This window comes from Bison bison, unplaced genomic scaffold, assembly GCF_000754665.1.
Source record: "Bison bison bison isolate TAMUID 2011002044 unplaced genomic scaffold, Bison_UMD1.0 scf7180017864338, whole genome shotgun sequence".
In the NCBI taxonomy this organism is placed as follows: domain Eukaryota; kingdom Metazoa; phylum Chordata; class Mammalia; order Artiodactyla; family Bovidae; genus Bison; species Bison bison.
This window is the reverse complement of record NW_011494910.1, coordinates 3575337-3585742: the sequence shown is the minus strand read 5'-3', so window position 1 is coordinate 3585742 and position 10406 is coordinate 3575337. Positions and strand designations below refer to the sequence as shown.

Sequence of the window (10406 nt, the reverse complement as noted above, 5' to 3'; positions counted from 1 at the left end):
TTATATATGCATAAATATATAATTTGTATGTATATATGTTTAACTTTTCATTTTCACGGCAACCGGCTCCAGTGTTCTTGCCTGGAGAATCCCAGGGACGGGGGAGCCTGGTTGGCTGCCGTCTATGGGGTCTCACAGAGTCGGACACGACTGAAGCGACTTAGCAGCAGCAGCAGCATGTATAATCATGAGGCTTCCCAAGTGGCACTAGTGGTCAAGAACCCATCTGTCAATGCAGGACATGTAAGAGATGCAGGTTTAATCCCTGGATCTGAAAGATCCCCTCGAGGAGAATATGACAACCCACTCCAGTTTTCTTGCCTGGAGAAGCCCACAGACAGAAGAGGCTGGCGGGCTACAGTCCATAGGGGCACAAAGAGTTGGACCCAAATGAAGTGGTTTAGCATGCTCTCATATATATATAAACATACATATAAGCATTTTCCTCTTACAGGAACAATACATGTTTGACATGTTTGCTGTAAAAAAAAAAACAAAATGAAACACACTAAAAAGTATGCTATGCTATGCTATGCTATGCTAAGTCACTTCAGTCGTGTCCGACTCTGTGTGACCCCATAGATGGCAGCCACCAGGCTCCCCCGTCCCTGGGATTCTCCAGGCAAGAACACTGGAGTGGGTTGCCATTTCCTTCTCCAATGCATGAGAGTGAAAAGTGAAAGCAAAGTCGCTCAGTCACGTCCGACTCTTAGCGACCCCATGGACTGCAGCCTGCCAGGCTCCTCCATCCATGGGATTTTCCAGGCAAAAGTACTGGAGTGGGGTGCCGTTGCCTTCTCCGAAAAAGTATAGAGAACAAAATTAAAATCATGTAGTTTTCTACCACCCAGAATTAATCACTTACATTTTTTATATATTTCCTTCTAGAACTTTTTCCATGCAGGTAGGAATTCATTTCAAGCTTCCCTGGTAGCTCAGCTGGTAAAGAATCTGCCTGCAATGCAGGAGACCCCGGTTCAATTCCTGGGTTGGGAAGATCCCTTGGAGAAGGGATAAGCTACCCACTCTAGTATTCTTGGGCTTCCCTGATGGCTCAGATGGTAAAGAATCCGCCTGCAATGTGGGTGACCTGGGTTCGATCCCAGGGTTAGGAAGACCCCCTGGAGGATAGCATGGCAACCCACTCCAGTATTCTTGCCTGGAGAATCCCATAGACAGAGGAGCCTGGTGGGCTACAGTCCATGGGGTTCCAAAGAATCAGACATGACTGAGTGACTAAGCACACCACAGGAATTCATTTCAGTACTGGGGATGGGGATGGGGGTATGGTTTCTACAGTTCAGTGTCTTTTGTTTTTCATTTAGATCCCATGGCATAAGCATTTTCCCGCATTATTATAACACGCTCACAAACTCCATTGTAATGACTGCTTAAGAGTTCACTCTGTGCCATAATTTTTTTTAACCATTTCTTAATTGTTGGATGTTTATAAATGACACTGGGGAAGCACATTCTTGAACAAGATCCTTTGCCCGCATTTCAGATAACTTTTTTAGAACAAATTCCTAGAAGTGGAGGGCGGGGACGTTTTTAAGGCTCTCCTTACTTGCTGCCAAGCAGCTTTCCAGAAACATGTACCAGTTACACCCCCACCAGCTGCATGAGAGAAGAGCCTTTTGATTCTGCCAAGGCAGCAGCACCTCGGGCTGGGGGAGGGCACCGCTTCACCAGAGGCGTCTCTGCATCCGAACAATGGGCCCCTTGTCCCACCCCCATCTCCTCTTCCCGCACGGCCCTCCTTCCCGGCTCCCGGCTTGTCTGTCTGCAGGGCCTCTGTTCAGTCCAGTGCAGTCTTGGTGCTCCAGGCTGCTGCCTCCAAGAGCAGGGAGGGTAGAGCTAAAGGTGAGAGGAGAGCCTGTCCCGTGGGGGCACCGTCCTTCCAGCCCCAGGGAGACCCCCAGGAGAAGTGAGGGCAGGGAGTGTGTCAGGGTTGCTCAGTCATCTGCCTCCTTCACAGAACAAGCCCACCCCAGCCCCTGGTACTAATCTGCATGTGGCAGGGGAGAGGAGAGGCCAGCCCCAGTGACAAAGGCCACAGGGGCCTCTGGCCAGCTTGAGGACAACTTCTGTTTCCCTGCAGATTCTGAAGCCCCTCCATGAATCCTCGGAAGAAGGTGGACCTCAAGCTCATCATCATTGGAGCCCTGGGGTAAGCCAAGTTCAGCCCCGGGCCTGGGGTCTGGGAAGCAGCCCCTTCCAAGGACAGTGAGACATCCAGGATGTGCTGCCCGCTTCCACGGGTCCCTTTCTGATTCAGAGTGGCACCAGGGAGGGCGTTCCACCCCAAGGAAGGGAGCCGAGGTGGGAGAAACAGGCCGGGAGTCAGACCACCTGGTTTCTGACCCCAGCTCTGCGGCAACGCCACAGTAACCGGGTACGTGAACTGGGCAAACCATTTAGCATGTCTGCCTTCCTCCGTCTGGCCACACGCAGGAAAGGCCTGACCATTTTGCTGGGAGGCACTCAGCTCTCTACAAACTTCTCTGCTCACTTTGGTCCTATTTCTAGAGTCCATTCCCTAGTCCCTTGCTCCTCAAACTGCAAATGTTAGAAATTCAAAGTCTCAGAGAGAAACGGTGGTGAGACGGACAAGATGCTGAGAATGGTGTGGGGGGGTGTGTTCACATGTCCTGGTTTTTCCTCTCAGTGTTGGAAAGACCTCCCTCCTCCACCGATATGTGCATAAGACGTTTTACGAAGACTATCAGACCACGCTGGGGGCCAGCATCCTCTCCAAGATTATCATACTGGAGGACACAACCTTGAAGCTGCAGGTGAGCAGCCCTCCCATCCCCTCCTCAACATACGTGCCTGAAAGTCAGCCCACAGTTCCCGGACAGGCTCTCATGCAGCAATGTGCACCCAGAAATAGAGTCGTCCAGAGCATAGGTCAGCAAACTTCAACTCATGGGCCAAATCCGGTCCTCCATCTGCTTTTGAAAATGAAGTTTTAACGGAGTACAGTCCTGCCCATTTGTGACCTCGTGACCTTATGGCTGCTGTCACACTACATCAGCAGGACTGAGCAGCAGCAACAGACAGTGTCTGCAAAGCCTGTTATTCAGGAGTACTTTCACACCTGACCTGGGAGAAAATGAGGGCTCAGATGTGACAGTACTCTTAAAAGTGTTAGTTGCTCAGTTGTGTTTACTCTTTGCAACCCCATGGACTGTAACCCGCCAGGCGCCTCTGTCCATTGGATTCTCCAGGCCGGAATACTAGAGTGGGTAGCCATTCCCTTCTCCAGGGGATCTTCCAGACCCAGGGATCGAACCTGGGTCTCCTGCATTACAGGTAGATTCTTTACTGTCTGAACCATCAGGGAATCTAAATATTAGTGCAGAGATTCTGTAGTGTACATGAATGACAGAGAGTCATGTCCGTGCATGAAAGGACTGCATGCGCCTTTACCCAGAAAGGAAGCTTTGACAAGAGGTGTCCTGGTTGAACGTCCCTTCAGCCACTCATCCCAGCCCCATGGGGCCACTGCTCTTTCCCTTCCAGATCTGGGACACAGGCGGCCAGGAGCGATTCCGCTCCATGGTGTCTACATTCTACAAAGGCTCTGATGGTTGTGTCCTGGCTTTCGATGTAACTGACCTGGAGTCCTTCGAAGCCCTGGAAACCTGGCGGGGTGATGTTCTGGCCAAAACCATTCCAATGGAGCAGCCCTACCCCATGGTGGTGCTGGGGAACAAGATCGATCTGGAAGACCGGCAGGTACCGTCTGCTCATTCATCCATTCACCAAACATGTGAGGACCAGTTACATGCCAGGCGCTGAGCTAAGTCCCACACATACAGAGCAGAAGCAGGCATAGTCCTTCCCTTAAGAGTTTCACAGTCTAGTAATGGACGCATTTTAAAGGTAATTATGATGCAATATGGTAAATCATGAGCAATCATAGAGAACACCTTGGGGACCACAGGGAAAGGGCAACCATCTACTCAAATCCAGGGTATACAAAGGGCTTCCTAGAGGAAGCGGGTTCCAGGCTGAAGAAACAACATGAGCAAACGTAAGAAATAGCATCAGCAAAGGTAGGAAATAGCATCATGATATGAGCTGAGAACCGAAGGCAATTCTGTCTAGAGACCGGGAATGGAAGAACGAAGGCCTAAGAAGTAGGCGGGTGGGATTTGAATTAACCTGTAGAGTAGTATTTCTTTTTTTGGTAGAATATTTGTTCTACCCAAGGTCAGATATGGAGTCTGTAGTTATGCCTCCTTGAATCTTCAAATATTCTCAGAAAGTAGTAATCTGTATTTTTATTAGCTTAAGCATATTCTACATCATCTGGCTAACCGCTTAACAAATGATCTGCTTGCTCCATGACGGCACTGACCACATCTATGTGGGTATTTACTTATTGCAGGCATTGAGTCAAGCTCTGTTCATCATTGCCTACTAATAAGAAAAGAGTAAAAGTAAGTTAATTTATAAAAGATGTTCTTGTGCCAAACAAAACCCAAAAGACACCACAAAGAGTGTTTGAACAAGCTGACTTAGTGTTTCAAATAGAGACAATAAATGGGGAACTAAGTCATCATATTTGAACCACATTTTCAAAAGGGTTCAAGTAAACAGTGATAGGAGAACCGAGGCATCATTTGGAAGGATGAAGGGTGGGTGCTGAATAAGGGTACTTCCAGCTAAGCCACCCCCTCCATAAGGAAGAGCCTCCTGTTCAGAGAGAAAGACGAGTTTGGGTTTGACACGCTGAGTTGGAGGAGCTTGTAGAACAACTGATTGGGGATGACCAGTAGGCTTTAGAACACATAAGAATGAAACTTCAAAGGAGAAGTCTGTGCTGGAAATAGAAATACCGAAGTCATCAATTCTCTGGTTACTACAGGTTGCAAATTTAGTGTCAATTCTCTAAGTACAAATCCTCAATCTCAAATAAGAGTCTAAGTCCTAAATTCATTCACCAGCCAAGCAGTCTCGAATTTCCGCACTGGGGCCAGCAGCAGGTGAGAACACGGTGGCCTAGGAGGCAGGTCCCATTGCCAGCTTTACGCATCCACGCGTGCTCCCTTTCTCAGGATGATTCTGGTTTCAGGCTCTGTTAGGAGTGAAGCAGAAAGAGGAGAAGTGGTCAGAAGGTCAGGGAAATCCTTATTTGACTGGTACTGTCTCGTGCGCTCCAGCAGATATGTCACGCTGTCTCTTGGTGGGTGAATCCTTTGGGTCCTAAGAAGCCTCCAGTGGAACATTTAAATGTACCTCCCATGGCAAAGGTCTTGCATATTCTTCCTCTCTCTCCTCAGTTTCTAATTTAGGAGTTTAAGAGCCATCCTCCATCCTACAGTTCAGCTTCTCCGGCAGATGCTCTCCCGACGGGGTTTGTAACAGCTGCAGGCTGGCGAGCTCCCCTTCCCAGGGCGCACTGGTGCGTGCTGGCCGCACTGATAGCCCCGGGTAATTCATTCTCAGGGCACTGTCCTCTCCCTGCCCTGATGCCTTTCACCTTAAGCCCCACAGGTGCAGTTAGACACCAGTTCACTGTAGCCATCAACTGTCATGTGGCCTCCCCGAAGCCCTCTTTTGGTCAGAGTTGAAGCTTTATATGGTCTTCCTCTTGTGTCAGTGTTCCCCCAACACAGTTCTCTGCAAAAAATATCCTTTCTAAACCCTCCTTTTCAATCTTTTTCTATCCATGCCGGAGGGATTGGAGTCATTCAGCAGATTCTTGCTCATCAACCTTTGGAAATGTGCACGGTCCCATGGGTGGGCTCTCTTCCAACCAACTTGATATCCGGCATCTATCAGATGGTAGTGTCTCTGCCACAACTTCCATTTTAGCATCTTGCTTCTGTAGGTCATGGGGTGGGAGGTCAGGGGTGTTCGAGACTGAGAGTCTAACTTTCCCTCAGTGAGATAAGAGGCAGCATCTTCTGTTGAGAGGGAGGAGGAAGGGAGGCAAGAAGGAGTCTTGAGAATCGTGGTGAGGCTGCGCCAGGCACTCTGGAGAGAAACAGGTGAAGGAGCTGGCCAAGGACGAAGCGCAGGACTGACGGTGCAGCAAGGGCTCCGCTAAGGGAAGAGACCAGGAGACCAGCTGAGTAGAGTCCGGGTTGTGGTTTTCTTCAACAGCAGTGCTGGGGTGAAGGCCAGGGACCTGAGGGAAGGTTTTTCCAGACAAGAGTAGCTGAAGAACAGAGCCGTGAGGACACCGAGACCCATGGAAGGAAGAAGAGAGACCAGGAGAGGCTGAAGAACCAGGGGGCTGTCAGAGATTGAAGAGCAGGCAAAAGGAGGAAGGGAAAAAGAGACCACGTGTAAAGGTTCATGGAGGCCCTGGGCTGGGCCTGGAGGGGCAGGCGGAATCGGGAGGAGGTGGAGATGGAGGGAGGGGAAGGAAGCGTGAGGCTCGGGGCTGCGTGGAAAGGAAGCTTCACCAGATCACAAGCATCCAAGGAATGAGGGTACCGGATGGGAGGTGTAAGTGATGACTCAGAGGGGTAGAGGCATCCAATCCCAGCCACAGGGGCATGAGCTTTGTTCTGCAGAGAGAGGAAGAATAAAGGTTTGAAAGAAACAGTGAAGCCCAAGGCAAGCCCAACTCCGCCTCTGGGATCTGTGCTGAACAGGGTGTGGAAAGAGCTCCCCCACTGGAGAAGGTGACAGGATTTGGAGGGGGGCAAGCCGGAGGAAGAGAGGTGAGGAAGTGCTCACAGGCATGAAACAAGCACAGGGAAATGCAGAGGAGGAGCTGGGAGTGGGGCTCGCAGAGGGACTTAGATCCAGAGACCCGGGATGGGGAGCCAGAGGTGAGGCTGGGACACCGCTGCCCTCCAAGGGCACAGACCAGGCAGAGGATGCTGCCAAGCCTGAGAGGCGAAGCTGGGGCTTGGAGAGCAGGCTGCAGATAGTCCTCACTTGCACAGGGCTGAGTGGATAAGGACCCTGAAGGACCACCTTCTCTGAGCTCAAATTCATGTGTGTCTTTGGCCAGTTCCAGCTTCTTTATGAAATGGACACCAGACTCAGATTTCATGAGGTTATTTGAGGCTCATAGGCAATGATGCCTATAAAGCACATGACAATCTTAATACATGAAAGAGATTGTTACCCACCTTCTTAATTTAATATCTCCAGTGTGGGGGCTGGAAATATAGGGAAGTTCTTCCTACTTAACAAAAAGAAAATGAGTATTTAAAACGCACATACTAGATATGGCACGATGAAGTGTTAGTCACTCAGTCGTGTCCAACTCTTCATGACCCCGTGGACTGTATCCTGCCGATCCTCTGTCCATGGAATTCTCCAGGCAAGAATACTGGAGTGAGTTGAAATTCCTTTCTCCAGGGGATCTTCCCCACCCAGGGATTGAACCTGGGTCTCCTGAACTGCAGGCAGATTCTTTATTGACTGAGCTGGGGAAATGAGCATTGATGGTTGTACAAAGACGTGAATGTACTGATGCCACTGAACTGGATGCCTCAGTATAGTCCAAATGATACATTTTACATTTATGTATAAATATACATTTTATATTTATATAAACATATGAATATATAATATATAAAATTACGTTAAATATATAATTATATAAAATATATTATACTTATATAAAATTTACGTTTTATATTTATATATTATATATATATATTTATATTTTATATTTTTGTATATTTTACCACAATCAATCAATCAGTATCTCACCAGGATAATTGTAAAGAAATTGCTGGCTTAGGTTTTTCTTAAAGTCTCTACCTGTTTTACAGAGGTAAAAGGGAAAAAAATTGTTAAAAAAAACCCAGCTCTGCTAGCATCTATGCTATGAGGAATTTATTCACTAGGATGTCAATTCTTTGCTCTCAAGTAGGCAGTTTCTGATTCACTGCTGATCCATAACATTGGGATTATGTTTTCTGAAGATATTCTTTGTTATTTTTTATTGGTTTCAGATGTATCTGACCTATCTCAAGACACACAATTGATCATTTTAATGCATATGAGATGGAAAAGCATCATAGATAAACGTCTGCAAAATGGACTAATTTTGTCAAACATTTGACCGCTGATGAAAAATAAAATGTTAATAGTCTGTGCGCATGCTAAGTCACCTCAGTTATGTTCTACTCTTTGTGACCCTATGGACTGTAGCCCACCAGGCTCCTCTGTTGATGGGATTCTCCAGGCAAGAATACTAGAGTCGGTTACCATGCCCTCCCCAGGATCTTCCGGACCCAGGGATCAAACCCACATCTCTCATGTTTCCTGTTTTGGCAGTTGGGTTCTCTACCAGTACACCACCTGGGAAGCTCGTATATTGCCAAGGCCAGAGGAGCCTGGTGGGCTACAGCCCATAGGGCAGCAGGGTCAGACATGACTGAAGCAACTTAGCACACACACACATCAGCCAAAGCAAAAACCAACAGAGTAACACTTGCAAAGTTTTTACCCTGCCCATGTCTCCATGGGCCACAGCCTGAGTTTATGTCTACAGTCAGAGCCTAAGTGATATATAACTGTTATTTTAGAAATAAAAGACAACAAGATTTTAAAAATCCTGAAGTTGGTGCTAGAATTGGAAAGGAAAAGTGAAAAGTGCCGTGTGGGTCGTTTTTTGCCCCGTGGCGACTTTCTGAGGTTGACTGGAAGACGTGAGGGGATTATAAAGAGAACGTTAATTCACAATACAATCCCAACTGATATTCTGGAGTATGTATTTAACCACTCTGTAAAAATTGGACAGAGAAGGAGCGGGAAGAAATGAGATAAACGTCTGTCACGCCAGGCAGCAGGCAGGGTCGGTCATTGTCCACGGCGTGAAGGGGCTGTGCCTGTGTATCACTGTACGTGTGGGCTTATCTTCCTAGCTGTCTCTGGGTGAACTTGGGCACCAGTCTGGGCTTCTGCTTCTCACGCCATGAGATACAAAGAAGCTCCCTGCCTCCTGGAAAAGCAGAGGCACTTGAGCTCATTTCAGTTCGCTTCCGTGTTTACTGCAACCCCTTAGGACCAACAGTGTGCCCAGAAAGATGCTCGTCACCTGGTGGGGGGTGGGGGCGGGGGTAGGATATAAAGAAGGAGAGAACAACAAGAAGAGGAAGTCCAGTCCTTGACCTAAAGTCTTTTTAAGGACTATAAAAGATACAAAGCCCCTTGCACTCCTAAGATGCCATCAACATATCACAACATATTAATTTCTAAGGGTTGATTATGTGTGTATTACTGGTGAGGACAACGATAATCAGCAACCTGGCCGTCCTTGATGCTTCATCCACATAGCTCAGGATTTTGCCCGAGCTGTGAGGCATCTTGGTTGTTCGCCGGGTCAAGGGCGCTTATGGTCCAGAGGAGGGGGCCGTCCTGGCCGGCTGGGGAGCCCCTCGCACCACGAGGCAGGAGGACCTTAGGACCAGAGGCCAAGACCAGCGCTGGCGCCGCTCCCTGCTCTGCTCCAGCGCAGCAGCTCCCGGGAGGCTGGGGAAGGAAGAGGGTGTAGGGATGCCATCCAGACGCCCCAGATGGCAGGCTGCTCAGCTAACCACAATGCCTAGACCTGCGGCCAGAGCAACAAGGACCAAAGAGACAGGCAACAGTGGAGCTCCTTTAACCCCAGGAAGACAGACTTTCCAGAACCTGCAGGAGACAAAGGATAGTCTCAGATCTCCCCCTGGCTGCCCTGTGTTCAGGAAAAGGAGCTGAGTCATTCTTTGTTATGAGAAAAACCTTGGCTCCCTTAAACAAAGTGAAACAATGGTTATAAAGCACCAGGCACAGCAAATAGCAACATATGGTCATTCCCTATCCCCCAGATAACTGATCAGACTAAACTCAGCGGAGCCAATGGTCTTTGGAGGTAACCTGCAGAGCTGCCAGAGCCTTCTCCAAGCCAACGTCCTCAAACTGTGATTGGCATTTGCATTTGCTGCTGCTGCTGCTAAGTCGCTTCAGTCGTGTCCAACTCTGAGCGACCCCAGAGACAGCAGCCCACCAGGCTCCCCCGTCCCTGGGATTCTCCAGGCAAGAACACCGGAGTGGGTTGCCATTTCCTTCTCCAACGCGTGAAAGTGAAGTGGCTCAGTCGTGTCCAACTCTTAGCGACCCCATGGATTGCAGCCTACCAGACTCCTCCTTCCATGGGATTTTCCAGGCAAGAGTACTGGAGTGGGGTGCCATTGCCTTCTCCGGGCATTTGCATTTGGGTAGAGGTATATTCATTCAGCCTGTGGAGAGTGGCTTGTGGGGCCAGGCCAAGAGCTAAAAAGTCCTGACTCTGAGCTCACGGCTCAGACAGTAAAGAGTCTGCCTGCAGTGAGGGAGATCCGGGTTTGATCCCTGGGTCGGGAAGATCCCCTGGAGGAGGAAATGGCAACCCGCTCCAGTATTCTTGCCTGGAGAATGCCATGGACAGAGGAGCCCGGCAGGCT

General features: G+C 48.9%; 1 protein-coding gene across 1 annotated transcript in view; it reads left to right on the top strand.

The window, feature by feature from the left end:
- RAB7B (RAB7B, member RAS oncogene family) overlaps positions 1-10406 on the top strand; it is a 31956-nt gene that overhangs the window by 8556 nt on the left and 12994 nt on the right. The window contains exons 2-4 of the mRNA XM_010854183.1: positions 2102-2170; positions 2669-2795; positions 3526-3741. Of these exons, the coding sequence (XP_010852485.1) occupies positions 2118-2170; positions 2669-2795; positions 3526-3741 (396 nt within the window). The 5' untranslated portion in view covers positions 2102-2117. The remainder of the gene's footprint in view (positions 1-2101; positions 2171-2668; positions 2796-3525; positions 3742-10406) is intronic.